A 27,563-nucleotide genomic window follows, 5' to 3' on the forward strand; every position below is an offset into this window, starting at 1 on the left:
GCACCCTTTTGATGTTATCCCCATGAAAGCGGTTCTGTTTGACAAACAGTTCTTGTTGCAGCAAGATAGGCACTCAACGCCCTAACCGGGCAAGGTGTATTCAACTCAAGACTTTCCCGTGAGGAGTGGGGAGGCAATGTTGCTATGATTAAGGGCTGGTTAGCATGTGATGATGAAAACACCTTAGGCCGAAGGGTAGAACGCAAAACAAAAAAAACATGTTTTTTTAAAGTAATCTTGTAATGTAAAACACATAAACATGAGTGAAGAAAAGACAGTATGTCACGCCACATTGCCTTTTATAGACAGGTTGGTTGTTTAGCAACAACCGACACGTGCAACTATGGGGCAAAACAGATGGATGGCATAGAATGTTGACAACATGTAAACTTGTTGTCTCTCAAATACATTGTTACAGTTGTTGGTAAGCTAGCTAGCGAATTTTTGCATGTTAGCATTGACATGAAATCAGTCAAAACACCTCATAACAAGACATGGTATCAAGAACAAGATTAAACTAGCTGAAACTAGTCACTTACGATTCCCCACATGGCAGTTTCTTAGCATTGTTGGTAGCTATCTGGCCATCCAGAATCACTCCTCAAGTAGACTTTTGGGCTCCTGAGTGGCACAGCGGTCTAAGGTATTGCATCTCAGTGCTAGAGCTGTCACTACAGACACCCTGGTTCAAATCCAGGCTGTATCACAACTGGCCGTGATTGGGAGTCCCATAGGGCGGCGCACAATTGGCCCAGCGTTTTCCGGTTTGGCCGGTGTAGGCCGTCATTGTAAATAAGAATTTGATCTTAACTGACTTGCCTGGTTAAATAAAAATAAAATACTTCTGCCCCCATTGAAGCTGTTCATTCATGTTTTACTGATATTGTCAGCTAACCTGTCCATAGTGACAGGTCACGTGGATATAGTAAGGGTGTGACGTGACTGTAAAGTTCTTTGATATCAAGCATCTCAATCACATCATGTGAAAGGGATGTTCCCATAGGTTGTTTGGCGACCTGTTACAAAACACAGTAACTCCCCCATACAGAAGACGCCTTTGTCCAACGACTCTTATGTGTAATGGAACTGAGTCATGATCAAAGGCTAGGTCTAACTCAGATTGTAGCGGAATATGCACATAAACTAATAATGGGGAAGGAAATTATTAGGACTCATCTCTTCAGTAGGTCCTATGATTGAGTGTAGTCTGGCCCAGGAGTGTGAAGGTGAATGGAAAGGCACTGGAGCAACGAACCACCCTTGCTGTCTCTGCCTGGCTGGTTCCCCTCTCTCCACTGGGATTCTCTGCCTCTAACCCTATTACAGGGGCTGAGTCACTGGCTTACTGGTGCTCTTCCATGCCGTCCCTAGGAGGGGTGCGTCACTTGAGTGGGTTGAGTCACTGATGTGATCTTCCTGTCCGAGTTGGCGCCCCCCCTTGGGTTGTGCCGTAGCGGAGATCTTTGTGGGCTAAACTCTGCCTTTTCTCAAGATGGTAAATTGGTGGTTGAAGATATCCCTCTAGTGGTGTGGGGGCTGTGCTTTGGCAAAGTGGGTGGGGCTATATCCTGCCATTTTGGCCCTGGGGTCTCCCGACCCCTCCTGTCTCAGCCTCCAGTATTTATGCTGCAGTAGTTTATGTGTTGGGGGGCTTGGGTCAGTCTGTTATATCTGGAATATTTCTCCTGTCTTATCCGGTGTCCTGTGTGAATTTAAGTATGCTCTCTCTAATTCTCTTTCTTTCTCTCTCTCGGAGGACCTGAGCCATAGGACCATGCCTCAGGACTACCTGGCCTGATGACTCCTTGCTGTCCCCAGTCCACCTGGCCGTGCTGCTGCTCCAGTTTCAACTGTTCTGCCTGCGGCTATGGAACCCTGACCTGTTCACCGGACGTGCTACCTGTCCCAGACCTGCTGTTTTCAACTCTCTAGGGACAGCAGGAGCGGTAGAGATACTCTGAATGATCGGCTATGAAAAGCCAATTGACATTTACTCCTGAGGTGCTGACCTGTTGCGCCCTCGACAACCACTGTGATTATTATTTTTTGACCCTGCTGGTCATCTATGAACATTTGAACATCTTGGCCATGTTCTGTTATAATCTCCACCCAGCACAGCCAGAAGAGCCTGGTTCCTTTCTAGGTTTCTTCCTAGGTTCTGGCCTTTCTAGGGAGTTTTTCCTAGCCACCGTGCTTCTACACCTGCATTGCTTGCTGTTCGGGGTTTTAGGCTGGGTTTCTGTACAGCACGTTGTGACATCAGCTGACATCAGCTGTAAGAAGGGCTTTATAAATACATTTGATTTGATTTGATTTTGAAATTAAAAGTAAAACAATATGATGGTACATTTTTCACCAGAAGCAAAGAATTCATAGCGGGCTCATTTATAGTTCTTAACTACATGCACTGTTGATATGTCCGTCACAAAACAAAACAAACATGAGCAGGGAGGTGGGTATTACCATATCACTTCTGCCTTGGTACACTCCCTCATTCTCTCACTGCAATGTCCACAAATGGCAGCTATTAGAATCCGCTAGCTATAATCTCAGTCACCTAAATGCTCAGTAAATCAACTCGTTGGGGATTAGCTAACATCCCAGAAAGGATGCATTTCTTGCGGCTGTAATTCCGAAAAAGGGGAGAAGAGGAAAAGAAGATAAAGTCTAAACCAAGATTGTTTAAAAAAAAATCAGAATTGTTGGCCTCACTGGGTAAGAAATCGATTAGTTAGCTTGCAAACTAGCTAGTTAGCTTAGCTACCTAACTAGCTAGCATCTGCTTTCCTCTGTGCGAAGATTGCATCTCGCCCCTGTCGCGTCTCTCTCCGCGGTGGCCTCAAACGAGACCGCGGCTTGTAATATTACTACTAGCCCCTGCTGCTTCTGTGGTCATGAAAAGCTGCTTTTGTCTGAAAAGGAGGGACACTGTGCCGCGAGTAACAGTTAAGTCTATACGAGATTATGACATATTTGGAGTAATAGATATGGATTGTATTGTTGTTGCTAATTTGCTTTGCATAATTAACCTGCTAACGTAACTAGCTATTGATGGTGCATGCTAACTAGCAAGAATTCGTTGTCTTTCTTTTGGAGCGAAAGATGGTAACGTTCGTTAGCTTGCTAGCTTTGTTTACTAACTTAATTGACAGTTCTACTGTTACCATAATATGGCAAGCCGTTTTGTTATTTAATCGACTTTAGTTACCTAGTAAAGTTAGAAATATGAATGAAACGTTAGCTTTGTAGCTAGCTAGCATGCCAGAGCACTGGCTGTGTTCGTTAGCTGCCTGCCGATGTTTTGCTAACGTTAGCTATGTGGCAATGTCAAGGACTCACATAATCGGCTAGCTAGCATTCTCTTACCAACGGTAAACCAAAGAGTAACTTAGCTGCTAGTTAGCAGCGTATGTCTTTCTACAGCCGTATATTTACTAACGTTACCTAGCTAATGAACTAACTATTTAGTTGGAGGTAGTTAGCTAGGTTTGTAGGTAGGCTAGGTCCCAGTCAACACAGCAGGCCATTTATTTAGCTAGTTTCCTACACAGTGCATTCAGTCATACAACATTTGTTTTTTATCCAAGGAAATTGTGCTGGCTACACCCAATGGAGATATTTACTCTCATGCACACCAAGCAAGGTATTCTGCAATCTTGTGCCTATTTTTTGGCAAGAAAGTGTAAATAGATTAGCTATAATGGTATTCCTTTGCATGACATTCGGTCACTCAGAATATTGTTTAGAGGCCTCGGGTAAAATAGTAAACAGCCAAGAGACGCAGGCATTTACTCTGAGTAACGTGTCTACAGCTAAGTATAATTGTAGTTTAGTCTCAAACTCTTTGTATCAGCCACCTAACTTTAAAACAGAAATGCATACTTCTTCCTATCTAGGCCTATTGAATGTGATTGTCACATTTTGTAAACAGTTTTGTAAGCATTAAAATGTAATAGCCAAATTGGAGTCATTAAATTCGCAAAATGCAGGGATAGCTGGTAAATTCGTTTTTGGTCTGGTTTCTGTAGTCAGTGCTTGGTGCTCTGCCAAGGCATACAGAAGGCCTAGTTACATACTGTAGGTAGTAGTAAGTTACTGTAACTTTCTTACTATATTAATTTGTTCTGGGATGTTGTTGCTGGATTTGTTCGGCTTGAAAGGTTAGATCGTCGTTTGATCATCTTTACTGGGGTGTGCATGTTAACTTGTCCTACATGAGGTAGGCAAGGCTAAATGCTTGAGAACCATCTCTGTGCAGAAAAGTAATTAAAATCTGATGATGGACCTTGCTAATTTTAGCTGACACTTGTTCAGCAATTCATTGGATTTAGCCTCAGACATGATTCTTACATGAAGAGAGGAAGTTGTGCGTCTGGTCTGTCATTGTCTGGGATTACAAATGGGTCAAATATGAGTTACAAATTGAAAGACTTCAATATACAGATTTTAAACAAAGTAGCCACTAGCTTCAATTAAGATGTGTTGGTAGCCTAGGCCTTTTCGTTTGGAATGCCGAGACATTTTGGTATGCCACCCCTTCCATCTTGCGTGCGGTAGTTTTCTTTATGTTAATTTCAGTAAGATGAGAGAGGAGGGAAGCTAAATGAGGACCTGGTTCTTGAGGAAGTGACCCATGAAATCACATACCTGCTTTGAGCTAAATGAGGACCTGTGTATTTAGGAAGTGACCCATGATTTCACATACCTGTTTTGAGCTAAATGAGGAACTGGTTCTTGAGGAAGTGACCCATGATTTCACGTACCTGCTGTGGGAGCATAACATTTGGGTAGTTTCCTTTTACTACATTTGCTCAAGCAGTTGACTTAACACTTAAATTGTTTGTTTGAGTTTCTCTTCAGAAAAGGGGGCAAGGAAGCCAATTGTTGGGGAAAGTCCTACTGTATTAGGGTATGTAGGCTGTTTTGTTTTCTTCGTGTGAGGACCAAAGTTAGCGTAATGCAAACTGACTACTTAACTTGCTACCTACTCTGTTTTAACTGTCCTTGCCCTCAAACTAATCAAGGCCTGTTAATGACACATTCCAGGCTCTCTGTCAGTGTGTCTGTGTGTGAGTCAAGTGTGTTCACTTGCTGTTCAGCTCATGTTACTGTAAGCAGAGATACAGCGCCTGGATGGTCTCTGCAATCTTGGCAGTCGTGTTCCTCCCTGTCTCCTTAGCAATGTCTTTTTTTACAAGAGGAATTCAGATAGGACTCTGCTCGGTGTGGGCCTGCTTCGCCCCATTAGCAGCCACGTATGTGAGTGGTATGTACATAGTGAACAACAGTGTAATGTGTGGCAACCCTAGCCGGACCACCCTGCTTGTGCATGTATGGGTGAGTTGTGCATTTGCGCTTCTTGGCTAGCCCAGCGACCCACCTAACCTCTGCTGTTGACAAATGCTGGATTCCTACATGCTATACCAGGCACTATGCATTTGTTCTCACCGTTTAGGCACATGATTGTGTGTACGACTATGATGTCCGGCTTCTCCTGGTTCTGTGAATGAGTGAGTTAACTGGTTGTACAGTAGGCCTATATATCTGTATCACTGTCAGGTGCCTGACACCAAGTCACTTGTCAGGTTGCTCTGACTCTAGCCTGTCACCATCATCTGCTTCAACTCCAGTGACTTGGGGGGGGGGGGGGGGGGGGGGGGGGGGGGGGTTCTGTCTCCTCCTAAACCTGTGGTATACATTTCACATCAGTCGTTCCCTTTGCCTCAAACTGCTTCTGTTTACCTCACTGAGTTGACACAGCCCCTTTATGTCAGTTGTTTTGGCAAGGGAGCCGGGTAGCCAAGGAGATGCCAGGCGGGAGGGCCTGGTTGCCTAGGTAGCCTCCAGAGTGTTGCCTGCTCTGTGCAAAGCCCAAAGAGTTCAGCTCTCATTAATATGCTGCTATGTTTTGATGTCCCCCCAAGTCTCGATATTCAGCCCACTTAAAAAGAGAGGACAAAGGGGGAAAGCCAACATAAATAAAATCCGTGAGATCCTATTGGGGGGGAGAGAAGTAATACCACAGTCATACAGTAGGCTTGTGCATCTGGAAACTGCTTTGATAACTGACATAAAATAAACCTAGCCAAGTAATCACAGTTCTTCTCCCTACATTCTCTTTTCCCACCGTTACGTTTCTCAGTCAGTTTGGATCTGACCGCTCCCTCTACAGACACCCGCGTGCTGCGCACCCAATCTCCCATTGGGTCTACAGAAATGACGGGATACACAAACAAAACTGTAGACGAGCTACATTTCTACCAAATCACCACAGCTTTAACTGGCTTATAAAAGTAGGGAAATATGTTTTCCAACTAAGAGCTGCAGTTTTGGAATATTTTAGGCTTTTTTTGCAAACTTCTCTAGTGTGCCATTTTTAGAATAGGTGACAACCCCCGACCCCCTGCCCCTTAACCTAGACAGGTTCCAGACTGAAATCTGCAGCAAAAATGTTTTGAAGGCAAATACTGTTTTCATTTGTCAAGGAGCCTACTTTGTTTCATGTTTAACAAAAGACTGCCCACCAAGATTAAACTCACAAATCAAACACAGGGCAAAAGACTGCCCACCAAGATTAAACTCACAAATCAAACACAGGACAAAAGAAACCACCAAATTTGGGTATCTACTGAATTTAAAAGGGGAAGAATTTTTGCTTTCTAATGCTGTTTTTGTCTCAACTCCCATTTTATGAAGGCTAATAACAACCTGTTGAAAAGCGAGTAAACGGTGCACAGTGATATTGATGAGGAAGACAACTTGTTTCAGTAGCGCGAGTCGCAGCTCAAATGGCACATACAGTCCTTCATTTAGCAAATTACCTCAACTCACAAAGGCCATTGACAATGGCTGCATATCAACTGCAATGATTTCTGTAATCAGCGTATTCCCCCCCACCCCCCCAACTGTTAACCACGATGCACACAGAGGACTTTATATCCGTGGCAGATAACTAGAAAGATGCATATCCCCTCTTACTAACGTTACAGTGTTGTTGCGTTAGGTAGACCTATTTGTTGACATTTTTTCCCTTTACGATGATGATGATCGGAACCTGTTCGCAGGGATTTAAATGAAAAATAAATATTGGGAGCAATGATGTTCCTAACTTAAAGTTATGGAAACCACATGAAATCTAGGAGAAACAGAAAATATATTTTTTAATTGATTGAGATACAGCCTATATGAATTCGATCTAGGCTACTTTTAAAGCACGTGTTGTGCCCCAAAAACGAATATGTAACACTTAAAAAATATTAGTTTTACTATAAAAGCCTGCCAACCAAGATTAAACTCACAAAAAATATATTAGTTTACTATAAAAGCTAAAATGTTGATACGAATATCTGTCATTGAAATGTAATTTTAGGTTTCGACATTGTATAAAAGCACTATTCTCCTATTGCGATGCAGGTCATTGAAAATTGAACACTGTCCCTTTTTTAAAAGCGTAACGTTTGAGTGATAACATGCAAGAAATCAGTCATTCATTCATCGCTATGATCATTGATCTCCTGAAGAAGATATCCCCTTTCCCTTCTCTCTGTGCCACCAGATGTTTGGATACACTGCTAAAGTTCCCAGGTTGTTAGCTAGCTAGCCAATGAGGTAACGTGACTGAACAAAGTTAAAATAAATGGTTAACAAAGTCGATGCACGAGTAGCCTTCCTTAAAACTGCATTGTTGGTTGAGGGCTTGTAAGTACGCATTTCACTGTAAGGTCTACTACACCTGTTGGATTCGGCGCATGTGACAAATACAGTTTGATTTTTAGAACGGCCCATAACATTGTTTATGAATGTAAAATGCTTTCCTGGTTATCCGCTACTGCTATAGGAAGATAATGTTACGCAGGTAATATGGGTCAGATCTTTTGAGCTGGTTGGGCTAGAAGCAAGCCGTTTTTCGCTGTAGAGTATGGTGTGAACATGGCGCTAACGAATCTGCACTTGCTTGTTTATCTAGGGTGCTCGGAAACAACCGTACAGTGAAGCCTGACACAGAACCCAAACTGACTGCGCGCGTGCGCAACGTGCATACATTTATTTTGTCTCCCCCCCCCCCCCCCCCCCCCACACCAAACGCGATCACGACACGCAGGTTAAAATATCAAAACAAACTCTGAACCAATTACATTAATTTGTGGACAGGTCGAAAAGCATTAACTTTATGGCAATTTAGCTAGTTAGCTTGCACTTGCTAGCTAATTTGTCCTATTTAGCTAGCTTGCTGCTGCTAGCTAATTTGTCCTGGGATATAAACATTGAGTTGTTATTTTACCTGAAATGCACAAGGTCCTCTACTCCGACAATTAATCCACACATAAAACGGTCACCCGAATCGTTTTTAGTCATCTCACCTCCTTCTAGGCTTTTTCTTCCCTTGACTTTATATTGCGTTTGGCAACTTTCATAAATTAGGTGCATTACCGCCACCGACCTCGTTCGTCTTTCAGTCACCCACGTGGGTATAACCAATGAGGAGATGGCACGTGGGTACCTGCTTCTATAAACCAATGAGGAGATGGGAGAGGCAGGACTTGCAACGCGATCTGCGTCAGAAATAGAACTGACTTCTATTTTAGCCCTTGGCAACGCAGACGCTTGTTGGCGCGCGCAAGCAGTGTCTGTGCAATAATTGAATAATATAGATTTCTACATTTATTTTGCAATGCGCACACGACGCGAGCGGTGTAGTCGGCCTGTTATGCACGTTTACATCGTGACGTATTTCATTACGTACAGGGGTAAAAAAAAATATATATTTTAATGTTTTTTCCCGCTACTGAACAGACAAGTGTAGTGTTTGTAATGCAAGATGGAGGAGAGACTGTGTCTCGTCAAAGATCACATTTATTTTGGAAGTTTGCAAAATTACCTTTTCATTCACGACAGGATACATATATTGTTTCAGGTGATAATAAAACATGTTTTGTTACTTGTTTCTCTAAGAGCAGCTAGCTAGCTAAAAGTTAGGCTAGGTTGAAGATACCATTGTAGCTAGCGACCGCCACCTAATAATTATAATTTAAAAAACGTCATTACCATCACAATAAACTTAAACGGGAGACAACGGTCAATATAATTGGCTGAACAGCCAATGTGTATTATTTTTAACATTACTATTAAAATACACTAGTACTCGTATAGGAATGGGTAACTGTTTACAAGATGCTAGCTATCCCATAAAGCCATCACCGAAAACCACATTTTTTTCCATTCTGTGGTAAGTACCTGTTCTTCAATGTGCTCTGGCTGGACTGAAGATGAAAGGAACAAAATGTAAGTATGCAGCGTCTGTCTCGCAACGCAGCCTTCAACCGCCGTTGCGTTTCCACTCAGTTGTGTACGTCTCCATTGAAATGCAGGACATCCGACGCAAATAAATGGGAGTGCTTATGGGTGTCAGTGCTCCCAAAATAAATCTCCTGGTCGCTCAGGAACATATTTTGTCTCACTTTAGAGCCCTGCCTGTTAGTGGTAGTTGTGTGATAACGGCACTGTGTTTTCAATGTGGGGAGAGATTCAACTTTTTAACGTTGAAACCGTCACAGCCAGACTGTCAGATCCTCCGTTCCATGTCCTATCTGTGAATCACTGGAACTTGTTTTTGCTGCGCTGTTCGAGGCAGTGTTCTTTGCTTTGTAAATGCTTTGCAGAATTAGAGATTGCAATCTGATTCTGTTTGTTATTAAGGAGGCCAGGTTACCCTTTTTTACCTCTGAGTAATTTCTGTCCAGAGCATTGGAATCAGCTTTTCCTTAATACATGTCATGACCAATGTTGTTTCTCCAACAATCCATGTAGCCTAACATTTTGTCTTGTTTGTTAACTAGCATTTGATCAAGTTTGTTTTCAGGTAGACATCAGTGAAATCCTGCTGGTCTTGTCTATTAGGCATTGGTAAATGGGCATAATCAGTCCACATCCTCTGTGAAACTGAGCTCTTCTCTGCTCATAAGGTCAAAACTAGTATCCTGTCCCCTCCTACTCATATTTGTTGGCACTGTTGTGTCTGCAACTGGTGAGATGTTGTTGAAACATGTTCAGGTGCTGTTAGGCTCTAGTGGCTTTAGGTGCCTGTCTGGAACAAGGGGATTTATTGTTCTATTCATTGTTTCTGAGGTGCTGTCGTGAAGCTTTGTTTTGTTGTATGAAGTCAGATTAGGAATGAGGCTGTGGGATTCTGTGGTCTGCACAGAGGAAGGGCGCAGTTTGTGTAAGGGCCTCGGTGATCTATTTGTCAGTGCGGACTGTTGAGACCAAAGATTAATATGATTTCTGGATCAAATTTATCTTGGTTTGAAACCTGTCTTCTGCAGTCTGCTGAATTACATTTACATTTTTACATTTTAGTCATTTAGCAGACGCTCTTATCAAGAGCGACTTACAGTAGAGTGCATAGATTTTTATTACATTTTTTACATTTCATTACATTTTACATACTGAGACAAGGATATCCCTACCGGCCAAACCCTCCCTAACCCGGAAGACGCTATGCCAATTGTGCGTCGCCCCACGGACCTCCCGGTTGCGGCCGGCTGCGACAGAGCCTGGGCGCGAACCCAGCCCAGCCTGGGCGCGAACCCAGAGACTCTGGTGGCGCAGCTAGCACTGCGATGCAGTGCCCTAGACCACTGCGCCACCCGGGAATTGAGGAGAAGCGGAGAGAATAGTGGGATCCAAATATTTCTTGTAGTAGTTTTTACCGTTTCAAAATGCTCATACAGTAACTTCAGAAAGTATACACAGCACACCCATTGACTTTTTCTACATTTTGTTGTTTTACAGGCTGAATTTAAAATTGATTACATTTCAGATTTGTCACTGGCTGGTCTACACACAATACCCCCATAACGTCAAAGTATAGTTTTTAAAAAATTCGTACAAATTAATTAGAAATTAATAGCCTTTGATGTCTTGAGTCAATAAGTATTCAATCCCTTTTTGTTATGGCAAGCCTAAATAAGTTGAGGAGTAAAAATGTGCTTACCAAGTGATATAAGTTGCATGCCAATAAGTGTTAAACATGCTTTTGACTACCTCATCTTTGTACCCCACACATATAATTATCTGTAAGGTCGAACAGTGAATTTCAAACACAGATTCAACGACAAAGACCAAGGAGGTTTTCCAATGCCTCGCAAAGAAGGGCACCTATTGGAAGATGGGTAAAAAATCAGACATTGAATATCCCTTTGAGCATGGTGAAGTTACTTACATGTTGGATAGTGTTTTAAAACACCCAGTCACTACAAATATACAGGCGTCCATCCTAACTCAGTTGCCGGAGATGAAGGAAACCGCTCCAGTAATTCACCGTGAGGCCAATGGTGACTTTAAAACAGTTACTGAGTTTAATGGCTGTGATAGGAAAACAATTAGGATGGATCAACAACATTAGTTAAACCACAATACTAACCTAATTGACAGAGTGAAAAGAAGGAAACTTATACAGGATAAAAATATTCTAAAACATCCATCCTGTTTGCAACAAGGCACTAATACTGCAGAAAATGTGGCAAAGCAATTCACTTTTTGTCTTGAATACAAAGTGTTATCTTTTGGGCAAATACAACACATTACTGAGTACCACTCTCCATATTTTCAAGCATCGTGGTGGCTGCATCCTGTTATGGGTATGCTTTTAATTGTTAAGAACTGGGGAGTTTTTCAGGATAAAAAAGAAATGTAATAGAGCTTAACACAGGCTACATCCTAGAGGAAAACCTGGTTCAGTCTGCTTTCCACTAGACACTGGGAGATGAATTCACCTTTCAGCAGTACAATAACCTAAAACATAAGGCCAAATCTACAGTGGAGTTGCTTACCAAGAAGACAGTGAATGTTCCTGAGTGTCTCCGTTACAGTTTTCACTTAAATCTGCTTGAAAATATATGTCAATACCTGAAAATGGTTGTCTAGCAATGATCAACAATCAATTTTGACAGAGCTTGAAGAATTTTGAAAAGAATAATGGGTAAATATTGTACAATCTATTGCTGCCAAACGTGAATCTAAATATGTTCCCTTTGTCATTATGGGGTATTGTGTGTAGATGGGTGAGAAACAAAAATCAATTTTAATCCAATCAGGCTGTAAGATAACAAAATGTGGAATAAGTCAATAAGGGTGTAAACACTTTCTGAAGAGCCTGTATAATGAGTCACTGCCTGGTCTAACAGTAGGCTAAATCCAATCCCCTTAATGTGAGATGGGATCATCGTTCTATCAACCTGCTGGTTCAACACTCCAAAAGTAGGCTATTTTGGTTTAGTTTTATGAACTTCCCTCTTGGTAATTTGTTCTGGGGTTGATCTTCATAATGGTAATGGCAGGTAGCTTTCTCTCACACTGACTCTGTTTCAGCTTCCTGGGTCCAGATTCACAAAACCTTGTTTACAAGAAATTTATTTATTTATTTATATTCAAAAATTGTCTTTGGATGTGATTTAACTATTGATATGGACATCACATTTTAGTTCTCGTAGAATAATTGTAAAATTGAGAGTAAACAAAAAACAAACAAGAGTAGGAAATTCTGGAAAATACAAAAACTGCCTATTTAAAAGCTCGGAAAACATTTTATGAGTAGCTTGCGGCATGTTTCATAATTTTTAAAGTGGCCCTCATGCTAGAAAAGGTTGGAGACCCCCTGCCATAATCTTTAACCACAGACAGTGTGTCTTGCTACCAGTCACTTGCACTGGGTCCATAACCATAGATCTGTGCTTAGGGGCAACTTTTTCACATTAGACCTGTTTTTCGCTTGACCTTTTCAACCCAATCAGACGGTTCTAGAGGCACTGAACCCTAGCTGTGTTTCTTCCTTCCTCAGAACTCTCCCATGATGCCTGAGGTTCGGGAACTTTCAGACGCACTGCCGGAGTTGCCCATGGACCCCATCACTGGCGTGGGGGTGGTGGCCTCGCGAAACAGAGCGCCTACTGGCTATGATGTGGTGAGTACATCAAGGAGGTGCAGGACTCAGGAAAGATGTGTTAATTTAAAAAATATAAAATCATCCTGTTTGATGAAGGATTAGCCACACAAGCTATTATTGATGTTGGCATGTGATGTTAATCATACATTTATTGCGTTGATTCTTACACTGATGTAGGCTTATACAGTTGAAGTCGGAAGATTACATACACTTAGGTTGGAGTCATTAAAACTCGTTTTTCAACCACTCCACAAATTTCTTGTTAACAAACTATAGTTTTGGCAAGTCGGTTAGGACATGTACTTTGTGCATGACACAAGTAATTTTTCCAACAATTGTTTATAGACAGATTATTTCACTTATAATTTCACCACAGTTCCAGTGGGTCAGAAGTTCACATACACTAAGTTGACTGTGCCTTTAAACAGCTTGGAAAATTCCAGAAAATGATGTCATTAGCTTCTGATAGGCTAATTGACATCATTTGAGTCAATTGGAGGTGTACCTGTGGATGTATTTCAAGGCCTACCTTCATTCTGCCTCTTTGCTTGACATCATGGGAAAATCAAAAGAAATCAGCCAAGACATCAGGAAAAAAAATGTAGACCTCCACAAGTCTGGTTCATCCTTGGGAGCAATTTCCAAACGCCTGAAGGTACCACGTTCATCTGTACAAACAATAGTACGCAAGTATAAACACCATGGGACCACGCAGCCGTCATACCGCTCAGGAAGGAGACGCGTTCTGTCTCCTAGAGATGAATGTACTTTGGTGCGAAAAGTGCAAATCAATCCAAGAACAGATGCTGGTGGAGATGCTGGTGGAAACAGGTACAAAAGTATCTATATCCACAGTAAAACGAGTCCTATATTGACATGACCTGAAAGGCCGCTCAGCAAGGAAAAAGCCACTGCTCCAAAACCACCATAAAAAAGCCAGACTACGGTTTGAAACTGCACATGGGGACGAAGATCATACTTTTTTGAGAAATGTGTCCTCTGGTCTGATGAAACAAAAATAGAACTATTTGGCCATAATGGCCATCGTTATGTTTGGAAGAAGAAGGGGGAGGCTTGCAATCCTAAGAACACCATCCCAACCGTGAAGCACGGGGGTGGCAGCTTCATGTTGTGGGGGTGCTTTGCTGCAGGAGGGACTGGTGCCCTTCACAAAATAGATGGCATCATAAGGAAGGGAAATTATGTGGATATATTGAAGCAAGACATCAGTCAGGAACTTAAAGCTTGGTCGCAAATGGGTCTTCCAGATGGACAATGACCCCAAGCATACTTCCAAAATTGTGGCAAAATGGCTTAAGGACAACAAAGTCAAGGTATTGGAGTGGCCATCACAAAGCCCTGACCTGTAGGCAGAACTGAAAAAGCTTGTGTGAGCAAGGAGGTCTACAAACCTGACTCGGTTACACCAGCTCTGTCAGGAGGAATGGGCCAAAATTCACTGAACTTATTGTAGGAAGCTTGTGGAAGGCTACCCAAAACATTTGACCCAATTTAAGAAATGTAAAGGCAATACTAATTGAGTGTATGTGAACTTCTGACCCACTGGGAATGTGATGAAAGAAATAAAAGCTGAAATAAATCATTCTCTCTACTATTATTCTGACACTTCACATTCTTAAAATAAAGTGGTGATCCTAATTGACCTAAGACAGGGAATTTTTACTAGGATTAAATGTCAGGAATTGTGAAACTGAGTTTAAATGTATTTGGCTAAGATGTATGTAAACTTCCGACTTCAACTGTAGGTAGGGATGTAAAAATTCACAGATTTTTTTCAAATGTTTAAGATGCAAGTGCTTCGGATCCCTAACCAATGCAAATGTACACTGCTCAAAAAAATAAAGGGAACACTTAAACTACACAATGTAACTCCAAGTCAATCACACTTTTGTGAAATCAAACTGTCCACTTAGGAAGCAACACTGACAATAAATTTCACATGCTGTTGTGCAAATGGAATAGACAAAAGGTGGAAATTATAGGCAATTAGCAAGACACCCCCAATAAAGGACTGGTTCTGCAGGTGGTGACCACAGACCACTTCTCAGTTCCTATGCTTCCTGGCTGATGTTTTGGTCACTTTTGAATGCTGGCGGTGCTTTCACTCTAGTGGTAGCATGAGACGGAGTCTACAACCCACACAAGTGGCTCAGGTAGTGCAGCTCATCCAGGATGGCACATCAATGCGAGCTGTGGCAAGAAGGTTTGCTGTGTCTGTCAGCGTAGTGTCCAGAGCATGGAGGCGCTACCAGGAGACAGGCCAGTACATCAGGAGACGTGGAGGAGGCCATAGGAGGGCAACAACCCAGCAGCAGGACCGCTACCTCCGCCTTTGTGCAAGGAGGTGCACTGCCAGAGCCCTGCAAAATGACCTCCAGCAGGCCACAAATGTGCATGTGTCAGCATGCAGTTTCAAACTAAAAATGTATGGGTCCTGTATTGTATCGGAGCCCATGTATCTAGATACGTATTGAATCATCTGGAAAGGGAAAGATGCACATCCCTACCCCTAGGCCTAGTTGTACTTTTGAATGTAAAACAACATCCTGCAGTTTGAATCTCCTTGAGCGTTGCAGCCTTGTGTTTATGATTCAGAAGGTGGCCATCTTGTTAGCCTGTTGAAGTTCTCTAGGCCTCCACACAGTAGTAGCCTCTCGGCTGTGCCTCATCCTTTCTGCTGGCACCCAGAGGACCTAGGCCTAACTCGTAGTGTGCCCAAGTTGAACTGGAGAAATTTGCAGGTGCAAGTTTACATGGACACAGGCTCGCAGTGCAGGGTGGATGGGCAGCAGAAGGTCTAGCCCTGTGCAACTGGAACTTGGAAAAGCAGGGTTTTGTTTGTGAACTCAGCAAAGCTCAAACCAAACACCGGACTAGCGTAGGCTGGAGGGCATCTCTATCGCATGCCTGCCTTCACCAACAACAACGATATCTCCTTCTCCCTGGGTATGGAGAAATTTATAAGAGAATTGACTGTTAGATTTCAGTGCAGACTTTGATATTATTGACTATAACCTGTTGAGAAAAAAAACGTATGACTTTTCAACCTCTGCCATATCGTGGATTCAGAGCTATCGATCCAATAGAACTCAGTTTTTTTTTGTAATAGAAGCTTTTCTAATGTCAAACATGTAAAGTATGGAGTACCGCAGGGCAGCTCTCTAGGCCCTCTATTCTATGTGTGTCCATGTCTTCTGATGATGCAACCATATACGCATCAGCAACCACAGTTAATGAAGTCACTGAAACCCTTAACAAAGAGTTGGTCTGTTTTGAAATGGGTGGCCAGTAATAAACTGGTCCTGAACATCTCTAAAACTAATAGCATTGTATTTGGTACAAATCAATCCTTAAGTGCTAGACCTCAGCTGATTCTGGTAATGAATGGTGTGGCTGTTGAACAAATTGAGGAGACTAAATTACTTGGTGTTACCTTAGGTTGTAAACTGTCATGGTCAAAACATATAGATTCAATGGTTGTAAAGATGGGGAGTCTGTCGGTACTAAAGAGATGCTCAGCTTTTTTGACACCACGTTCCGAAAAGCAAGTCTTGCAGGCTCTAGTGTTGTCTTATCTTGATTATTGTCCAGTCATGTGGTCGAGTGCTGCAAGGAAAGACTGACATTAGTTAAGCTGCAGCTGGTCCAGAACAGAGCGGCACGTCTTGCTCTTCATTGTCAGTCTCTCTTGGCTAAGAGTTGAGGAGAGACTGACTGCATCACTTATTTTTTATAAGAAACATGAATGTGTTGAAAATCCCGAATTGTTTGCATAGTCAACTTTACACATGGCTCTGACACACACTTACCTCACCAGACATGCCACCAGGGGTCTTTTCACAGTCCCCAAATACAGAACAAATTCAAGAAAGCGTACAGTATTATATAGAGCCCTTATTGCATGGAACTCTGTTCCATCTCATATTGCTCAGATAAACAGCAAACCTGTTTTTTTTTTTAAACAGATAAAGCAACACCTCACGGCACAACGCCTCTCCCCTATTTGACCTGGATAGTTTGTGTGTATTCATTGATATGTAGGCTACGTGTGCCTTTAAAAAATGTTGTATGTAGTTCTGTTCTTGTCTATTAATTATCTGTATTATGTCATGTTTCATGTTTTGTGTGGACCCCAGGAAGAGTAGCTGCTGCTTTTGCAACCGGTAATGGGGAAACAAATAAAATGCCAATATGGAAATGAAATTCAGCATTCTGCACTTCTGTAACTATTGACAAGTTAGTTTCTGTTCTGAATAACATTGTCAAACATTCCTTATACTCCTTGAGTGCTCTCCAGCCTCGTTCCTTGAGTGTAGTCATTGACTCAGGCTTGTCGTTGATGGTCACGCTCTCCCTCTCACCGTCTCAAAGGAAAGGCACCAGCTGACTCATTGCCATGGAGAAGAGACTCATTTCTGTGTGCGGGCAGATGGCGCAAAGCCACGACCTGATGTCACGAAAGTCTGGGAGTGGCGCAGGGATCCAATATCCCCCAAGATTCTAACAGCTTGTGATTGGCTGTTGGCCATCGTTACCAGCTGCCACAGTGAACCCTTCCCTAGTAACCGTTCTTCTCAGCCTGGTCCTCTGCTGCTTGAGATTTCCATAAGGGCTGGTATAAGCGATAATGAAGCATTGGGATTCAAACACCTATTCCTTATGTGCTGTAGCACATGGGGGGGTTGCACAATTGACACGGTAAAATGTAACTGCGAGTAACGGCACCAAGTAGTTTTATACTAGAAAGTGATGAAGTTCTCCCACACTTTGTTCTGATGTTTGCAGCTATGGGAATACTGGGAAGAACAAGACTTCACTACTCATTTCAGCAGAGGTAGTTATCATGTCTTTTTAATCCAGGGGAATGTGGCATAAATTGCTTCTCGACACATGTTAACATGTGTTCACAGGAAGCTGATTTGATCATAATCGTACGTCCTCTCAGGGACTAACATCTGAAGTAAGCAGAGAGAGCTGGTCTGGTCCCTGACAGACTTAAATACTTCATTCTATTTCTATTACTTTTAAAGACAATTTCGAAGTAAGTATTTGGATATTATTGTTAAAATATTGGAATGTATTTGGAAATATACTTGGAAAGTATTGGCATGTATTTAAAAAAAATACTCAAATACACAGTATTTTCAAATACAAATATTTACATCTTCCACACATTTTTGTTTACCCAAGTCTGTTTGGTTCTAGGGGGTATTTGAGATGTACAGTGTCTATACATTTTTTATCTACAAATAGGTGCCCTTTGTGAGGCATTGGAAAACCTCCCTGGTCTTTTTGTTTGAAATTCACTGCTCGACTGAGGAACCTTACAGATAATTGCATGTGTGGGATACAGAGATGAGGTAGTCATTAAAAAAAATCTTGCAGAAATCTATTATTGCACACAGAGTGAGTCCTTACATCTTATTAAGTGACTTGTTAAGCAAGGTTTTACTTCTGGACTTATTTAGGTGTGCCATAACAAGGGGATGAATACTTATTGACTCAAGACATTTCAGATTTTAAATTAATTTGTAAAAATTATGGGGTATTGTGTGTAGGCCAGTGACGACATCTCAATTTAATCCATTTTAAATTCAGGCTGTAACACAACAAAATGTGGAATAAGTTAATTATCTGTAAGGTTCCTCAGTCGAGCTGTGAATAATTGTTTTATTTTTATTTTACCACCCCGAGGTCGAGTCATGCGTCGTCCGAAACATGACCCGCCAAACTTAACCTTAGCCTGCTTAACCCGGAAGCCAGCCGTATCAATGTGTCGGAGGAAACACCGTTCAACTGATGACCGAGGTCAGCCTGCAGGCACCAGACCCACCACAAGGGAGTCGCTAGAGCGCAATGAGCCAATCAAGTAAAGCCCTACCGGCCAAACCCGCCCCTAACCCGGATGACGGTGGGCCAATTGGGCGCCAGCCTATGGGACTCCTGATCACGGCCGGTTGTGATACAACCCGGGTCTGTAATGACGCCTCTAGCACTGCAATGCAGTGCCTTGCACCACTTGTGAGGCCCCGAGATGTGAATTTCTAACACAGATTCAACCACAAATACCGTGGAGGTTTTCCAATGCCTCGCAAAGAAGGGCCACCTATTGCTATATCAAATCAATATAAAAAGCAGACATTAAATGTTCCTTTTGAGTATGGTGAAGTTATTCATTACACTTTGGATGGTGTATCAATACACCCAGTCACTACAAAGATACAGGCGTCCTTCCTAACTCAGTTGCCATAGAGGAAGGAAACCGCTCAGGGATTTCACCATGAGGCCAATGGTGACTTTAAAACAGTTACAGAGTTTAATGGCTGTGATATGAGAACTGAGGATGGATCAACAACGTTGTAGTTACTCTACAATACTAACCTAATTGACAGATGGAAAAGAGGGAAGCCTGTACAGAATAAAAATATTCCAAAATATGCATCCAATTTGCAACAAGGCACTAAAGTAATACTGCAAAAAATGTGGCAAAGCAATGGTTGTCTAGCGATGATCAACAATCAATTTGACAGAGCTTAAAGAATTTTGAAAATAACAATCCAGGTGTGGAAAGCTCTTAGAGACTTACCCAGAATGGCAGGGATTACAGCTGTGAGCCTAAGGTGACTCTACCAAGTATTGACTCAGGGGTGTGAATACTTATGTAAATGAGTTTTTTTTTTAAATTAAATACATGTTTTCACTGTCATAATGGGGTATTGTGTGTAGATGGATGAGAATGTATTTATTTAATCCATTTTGAATTCCGGCTGTAACAACAATGTGGAATAAGTCAAGGTTAATGAATACTTTCAGAAAGTACTATTTGCAGGCAATTTGAAAATAGTTTAAAATAGGCCTATTTTATATTACACTCAACAAAAATATAAAGTGTTGGTCACATGAGGTTAAATTAATGTTGTTCACAAATTTGTTTATGTTCTTGTTAGTGAGCATTTCTTCTTTGCCAAGATAATCTATCCACCTGACTGGTGTGGCATATCAAGAAGCTGATTAAACAGCATGATCATTACACAGGTGCACCTTGTGCTGGGGACAATAAAAGGCCACTCTAAAAAGTGCAGTTTGGTCACACTGCTACAGATGTCTCAAGTTTTGAGGGCGCATGCAATTGGCATGCTAGCTGATGACGTCCACCAGAGCTGTTGCCAGAAAATGTAATGTTCATTTAACCACCAACGTCGTTTTAGATCATTTGGCAGTACCACCAACCGGCCTCACAACCACAGACCACGTGTGTATGCCGTCGTGTGGGTGAGTGGTTTGCTGATGTCAATGTTGTGAACAGAGTGCCCCGTGGTGGTGGGTTTATGATATTGGCAGGCATAAGCTACGGACAACGGACACAATTGCATTTTATCAATGGTAATTTTAATGCACAGAAATACCATGCCGTGATCCTGAGGCCGCTGTGAGACCTTCAGTTTGTGACCAACAGATGCATAGCTGTATTTCCAGTCATGTGAAATCCATAGATTAGGGCCTAATTAATTCATTTCAATTGACTGATTTCCTCATAACCCTAATCTTTGAAATTGTTGCGTGTAGCGTTTTTGTTCAGCATATTTGAAGATACTTTTAAAATATGCATACTTAAAATACATTTTTGATTTGGCCACATTTTTCGAAAATATTCAGACAAAGTAAGTACAAATACTTAAGCTAAATACGCTGGTTTAGTAAACAGTAGGCCTAGAAATTCCTGTCATGTGACAGGATATACAGTAGCCTAGATATTGAGAGGCACTGAGAAACATGGAGAAGAGCACACTTTGAATTAAATGAGTTATCCTGAAATATTCCTCAGTTGTCCGTTCTGATCCATTCTTAGAATATTGTGATTGTTGTCTTGTTTCGTTTGGCCTACCGGCTCTCCACACCTGGGCAGAGATCTGACTAACATCTGACTAGTCTCGTAAGCTGGCATTTTGCTAGCGCTTTTAGTGTGGACTCCTAACCTAGATAGTCCAGTCGTGTTGGCTTTTTATTGAGTTTTCAACTTCCTTCCGCCGAGCTTCTTTTGAAAGCAGCTGGATGAATTTGCGTACAGCTAGTCTATTGCAATCCAGTCATAGTTCTGAACGCCTCCGGTCTACAATGGGATTGGCACATTCTCTACTTCACTCGTAGTGTTTGCGGCTACAGCTCTGCAAACACCACACTGACACACTAGTGAAGTTGTTCAGGGTTGGATTTAACCTCTGAATGCCCACAATTTTATCTGATTATATTATCAGGACTACAGGAATTTTGTTATTTCTGTATTGGCGCGTTTGCCCCCCGTCAAACGTACTTTTTAGCAGCACAGGCTATTTGTTCAAGGGCACACACCATACTTGTTCACCATGTTCCTTCAGGCGTGTTCATTCCAAACTGCTCAATGACCTTTCCATGACCCCTGAACAGAGGCTACATATACAGCACAACAGAGGGCCGGCTTAGCATATCAACCCCCCCCCCCCCCCCCCCCCCAAATATACACAGACACACAGGGTGGCGTCCCTCCAGACTAGTGCCCAGTCCGTGTCAGGGTGGCGTGACCCCACTTCTCTTTGTCACGTGTACCTCTTGTCCTTAATCCTACACTGGATCTCTCCCATGGGCCCTCAACAGGATGCGGTGTGCACTGACCCTGGAAAAGAGGCTGAGAAAAGATGTCTTGTACGTTTCCTAAACCCCAGGCACTTTCTCTATTCACCCACTACCTTCAAACCCTGGACACTTTCTCTATCCACCCACTACCTTCAAACCCCAGGCACTTTCTCTATCTACGCACTACCTTCAAACCCTGGACACTTTCTCTATCCACCCACTACCTTCAAACCCCAGGCACTTTCTCTATTCACCCACTACCTTCAAACCCTGGACACTTTCTCTATCCACCCACTACCTTCAAACCCCAGGCACTTTCTCTATCCACCCACTACCTTCAAACCCTGGACACTTTCTCTATCCACCCACTACCTTCAAACCCTGGACACTTTCTCTATCTACGCACTACCTTCAAACCCTGGGCACTTTCTCTATCCACCCACTACCTTCAAACCCTGGACACTTTCTCTATCTACGCACTACCTTCAAACCCTGGGCACTTTCTCTATCCACCCACTACCTTCAAACCCCAGTCACTTTCTCTCTCCACCCACTACCTTCAAACCCCGGACACTTTCTCTATCCACTCACTACCTTCAAACCCTGGACACTTTCTCTATCTACGCACTACCTTCAAACCCTGGACACTTTCTCTATCCACCCACTACCTTCAAACCCTGGACACTTTCTCTATCCACCCACTACCTTCAAACCCTGGACACTTTCTCTATCCACCCACTACCTTCAAACCCTGGACACTTTCTCTATCCACCCACTACCTTCAAACCCTGGACACTTTCTCTATCCACCCACTACCTTCAAACCCCGGACACTTTCTCTATCCACGCACTACCTTCAAACCCCGGGCACTTTCTCTATCTACGCACTACCTTCAAACCCCGGGCACTTTCTCTATCCACCCACTACCTTCAAACCCCGGGCACTTTCTCTATCTACGCACTACCTTCAAACCCCGGGCACTTTCTCTATTCACCCACTACCTTCAAACCCCAGGCACTTTCTCTCTCCACCCACTACCTTCAAACCCCGGACACTTTCTCTATCCACCCACTACCTTCAAACCCCAGGCACTTTCTCTATCTACGCACTACCTTCAAACCCTGGACACTTTCTCTATCCACCCACTACCTTCAAACCCTGGACACTTTCTCTATCTACCCACTACCTTCAAACCCTGGACACTTTCTCTATCCACCCACTACCTTCAAACCCTGGGCACTTTCTCTATCCACCCACTACCTTCAAACCCTGGGCACTTTCTCTATCTACGGACTACCTTCAAACCTTGGACACTTTCTCTATTCACCCACTACCTTCAAACCCCAGGCACTTTCTCTATCTACGCACTACCTTCAAACCCTGGACACTTTCTCTATTCACCCACTACCTTCAAACCCTGGACACTTTCTCTATCTACGCACTACCTTCAAACCCTGGACACTTTCTCTATCCACGCACTACCTTCAAACCCTGGACACTTTCTCTATCCACCCACTACCTTCAAACCCTGGGCACTTTCTCTATCCACCCACTACCTTCAAACCCTGGACACTTTCTCTATCCACGTACAGTGGGGCAAAAAAGTATTTAGTCAGCCACCAATTGTGCAAATTCTCCCACTTAAAAAGATGAGAGAGGCCTGTAATTTTCATCATAGGTAGACTTCAACTATGACAGACAAAATGAGAAAACGAAAATCCTGAAAATCACATTGTAGGATTTTTTATGAATTTATTTGCAAATTTTGGTGGAAAATAAGTATTTGGTCAATAACAAAAGTTTATCTCAATACTTTGTTATATACCCTTTGTTGGCAATGACAGAGGTCAAACGTTTTCTGTAAGTCTTCACAAGGTTTTCACACACTGTTGCTGGTATTTTGGCCCATTCCTCCATGCAGATCTCCTCTAGAGCAGTGATGTTTTGGGGCTGTTGCTGGGCAACACGGACTTTCAACTCCCTCCAAAGATTTTCTATGGGGTTGAGATCTGGAGACTGGCTAGGCCACTCCAGGACCTTGAAATGCTTCTTACGAAGCCACTCCTTCGTTGCCCGGGCGGTGTGTTTGGGATCATTGTCATGCTGAAAGACCCAGCCACGTTTCATCTTCAATGCCCTTGCTGATGGAAGGAGGTTTTCACTCAAAATCTCACGATACATGGCCCCATTCATTCTTTCCTTTACACGGATCAGTCATCCTGGTCCCTTTGCAGAAAAACAGCCCCAAAGCATGATGTTTCCACCCCCATGCTTCACAGTAGGTATGGTGTTCTTTGGATGCAACTCAGCATTCTTTGTCCTCCAAACACGACGAGTTGAGTTTTTACCAAAAAGTTATATTTTGGTTTCATCTGACAATATGACATTCTCCCAATCTTCTTCTGGATCATCCAAATGCTCTCTAGCAAACTTCAGATGGGCCTGGACATGTACTGGCTTAAGCAGGGGGACACGTCTGGCACTGCAGGATTTGAGGCCCTGGCGGCGTAGTGTGTTACTGATGGTAGGCTTTGTTACTTTGGTCCCAGCTCTCTGCAGGTCATTCACTAGGTCCCCCTGTGTGGTTCTGGGATTTTTGCTCACCGTTCTTGTGATCATTTTGACCCCACGGGGTGAGATCTTGCGTGGAGCCCCAGATCGAGGGAGATTATCAGTGGTCTTGTATGTCTTCCATTTCCTAATAATTGCTCCCACAGTTGATTTCTTCAAACCAAGCTGCTTACCTATTGCAGATTCAGTCTTCCCAGCCTGGTGCAGGTCTACAATTTTGTTTCTGGTGTCCTTTGACAGCTCTTTAGTCTTGGCCATAGTGGAGTTTGGAGTGTGACTGTTTGAGGTTGTGGACAGGTGTCTTATACTGATAACAAGTTCAAACAGGTGCCATTAATACAGGTAACGAGTGGAGGACAGAGGAGCCTCTTAAAGAAGAAGTTACAGGTTTGTGAGAGCCAGAAATCTTGCTTGTTTGTAGGTGACCAAATACTTATTTTCCACCATAATTTGCAAATAAATTCATTAAAAATCCTACAATGTGATTTTCTGGATTTTTTTTTCTCATTTTGTCTGTCATAGTTGAAGTGTACCTATGATGAAAATTACAGGCCTCTCATCTTTTTAAGTGGGAGAACTTGCACAATTGGTGGCTGACTAAATACTTTTTTGCCCCACTGTACTACCTTCAAACCCTGGACACTTTCTCTATCCACCCACTACCTTCAAACCCCGAACACTTTCTCTCTTTCTCCTTCCATTTATGGTCCAGTTGGGGTTGGTATTACTTCATCCATAACTGTCTCTCTCCATTCCATCTCTACATTCATGGCTAAGCACCCCCCCCCCCCCCCCCCCCCCACTTCCGGCTTTGCTGACCTCTGGTCTGACAGGGAATCTACATTCTCACTGATTGCCAAGTATAGACACTTTCCTCTTAACTCAATTATACATCGGTGGGATGGCCAGTGGCTTCCAAACCAGTCTTGGTGGACCACAGAATTCCTGTTGCCACGGAGAAACCCAAGAATGTGTTGCTTTTGCGTGAGGGTCGCTTATCCTGCAGTTTTTTTTTTTTTCTCTCTCAAGTTAACAGACACTGCTGGATTGGCCGGATACAGAAGACTACTTACATGAGTAGTGGTGTAACACCCCAATATCCCACAGGTTCAAATATCCTCGGGGTTACTGAGAGGTGGATCCCTCAATTCCCGTTTTACTTAATCCATTTTTTTTTTTACATGAGTTTAATGTCACTGTTTTAGTATTGTGTTCATGTCTTTTCAAGTGTTGTGTTTTGACAATAGGTGTCTTTTTCAGTCTGGAACGTAGAAAACTGCTATTGTCTGTCTCCAAGCTTGACCTGACCTCGTGTCAATCAGCCAGTAAAATCCTATTATTTGCCAGCATCAACAGATTCATCACTATCTCCCTCAATGTTGATAGGTCCACACTGACTAGCGACGCCCCTCTAAATGCCTATCCCTCTCAACCAACAGGTCTCCCAAACAACAGATGGCCTTGACGCTGACTTGTGGAAAGACGGCCTGTTCAAATCCAAGGTGACGCGCTACCTCTGTTTCACCAGGGTCTTCTCTAAAGAAAACGTAAGTGATGAAAGTCGATGTACATTAATGATACCACACTGCCACTGTGATGAAAATCTGTGTTCCTGAATGGTTTCTCTACTAAATCAAATCGCATTTTATTGGTCACATACACATATTTAGCAGATGTTAGTGCGAGTGTAGCGAAATGCTTGTGTTCCTAGCTCCAACAGTGCAGTAATATCTAACAATTCACACAGATCTAAAAGTAAAATAATGGAATTAAGAAATATATAAATATTAGGATGAGCAATGTTGGAGTGGCATTGACTAGAATACAGTAGAATAGAATACAGTATATACATATGAGATGAGTAAAACAGTACGTAAACATGATTAATGTTACTAGTGTTACATTTACATTACATTTAAGTCATTTAGCAGACGCTCTTATCCGTGTTCCATAATTAAAGTGGCCAGTGATTCCATGTCTATGTATATAGGGCAGCAGCCTCTAAGGTGCAGGGTTGAGTAACATTATTAAAGTGACCAGTGATTCCATGTCTATGCATATAGGGCAGCAGCCTCTAAGGTGCAGGGCTGAGTAGCCGGGTGCTCGCTGAATAGTGATCGCTGTTTAACAGTCTGATGGCCTTGAGATAGAAGCTGTTGATGCACCTGTACTGACCTCGCCTTCTGGATGATAGCGGGGTGAACAGGCAGTGGCTCGGGTGGTGGTTGTCCTTGATGATCTTTTTGTCCTTCCTGTGACATCAGGTGCTGCAGGTGTCCTGGAGGCTAGGTAGTGTGCCCCAGGTGATGCGTTGGGCATACCGTGCCACCCTCTGGAGAGTCCTGATGTTCAAATAATTACTGTAGGGAGGAGGAACCTGTTTCTCAACACAACAATACAATAAGCCTCTCTAATCAGAAACTCAAACACCATGCATGACTCACTCTCTGTGATGGGAAAGAGACCGAAATATCTCATCTGAAGCACCTTGTTTTCTGGCAGCTTTTTTTGTGCCATAATTTATGTTACCTGACAAACACATTCTGCAAGAGTCACCAGTTTCTTCGCTTAGGCTAATTAGCCCCCAAATAATTAAGAATTCGATATATATATATATATATAGCGCTTTACCAGGTGCTATAACATATGCCAAGCAGCTTTTATCCAAAGCGACTTAACCATGTGTGCGTACATTTTTCATACGGGTGGCCCCGGGTATCGAACCCACAACCCTGGCATTGCAAGCATCATGCTCTATCAGCTGATCCATACAGGACCGCTATGTTTGGAAACTTGCCCAATAGTAATTAGGTAATAACCCAGTAGAAAATATCTGACTAAACTAGTCGTGAATACAGTGTTTGTCTTCTTAAATGGTATAGCCAATGTATATCCACTGTCAATGAATAGAGTAATACAGTGGGTTAGGGTAATAGGCTAACTAACTTCACTTCAGATGGAGTAGCAAAGGCAAAATCTACCCTGGTGGATCCGGGAACTGTGATATTGATGACTTTATTTAGGCGTAGAGCCTGTTGGTAGAGAACTGTGACACTGATGACCTTATCTAGGCGTAGAGCCTGTTGGTAGAGAACTGTGACACTAATGACCTTATTTAGGCGTAGAGCCTGTCGGTAGAGAGCTGTGATACTGATGACCTTATTTAGGCGTAGAGCCTGTTGGTAGAGAACTGTGACACTAATGACCTTATTTAGGCGTAGAGCCTGTCGGTAGAGAACTGTGACACTGATGACCTTATTTAGGCGTAGAGCCTGTCGGTAGAGAACTGTGATATTGATGACCTTATTTAGGCGTAGAGCCTGTCGGTAGAGAACTGTGACACTGATGACCTTATTTAGGCGTAGAGCCTGTCGGTAGAGAACTGTGACACTGATGACCTTATTTAGGCGTAGAGCCT

The 27,563-nt window shown here is 42.7% G+C and overlaps 1 protein-coding gene across 2 annotated transcripts in view; it reads left to right on the forward strand.

The window, feature by feature from the left end:
* The first annotated feature begins 2,514 nt into the window (after positions 1–2,514).
* Positions 2,515–27,563, forward strand: part of mvb12ba (multivesicular body subunit 12Ba) — a 51,082-nt gene continuing 26,033 nt past the window's right edge. The window contains exons 1-3 of one of the 2 annotated variants that reach the window (XM_038970734.1): positions 2,515–2,715; positions 12,839–12,961; positions 25,585–25,692. In XM_038970734.1, coding sequence (XP_038826662.1) covers positions 12,848–12,961; positions 25,585–25,692 — 222 coding nt within the window. In that variant the 5' untranslated portion in view covers positions 2,515–2,715; positions 12,839–12,847. Of the gene's footprint in view, positions 2,716–2,828; positions 2,946–12,838; positions 12,962–25,584; positions 25,693–27,563 lie in introns of those variants that run through there. The other variant, XM_038970733.1, reaches the window with a different exon arrangement.

The sequence above is a fragment of the Salvelinus namaycush genome, chromosome 31 (genome assembly GCF_016432855.1).
Source record: "Salvelinus namaycush isolate Seneca chromosome 31, SaNama_1.0, whole genome shotgun sequence".
In the NCBI taxonomy this organism is placed as follows: domain Eukaryota; kingdom Metazoa; phylum Chordata; class Actinopteri; order Salmoniformes; family Salmonidae; genus Salvelinus; species Salvelinus namaycush.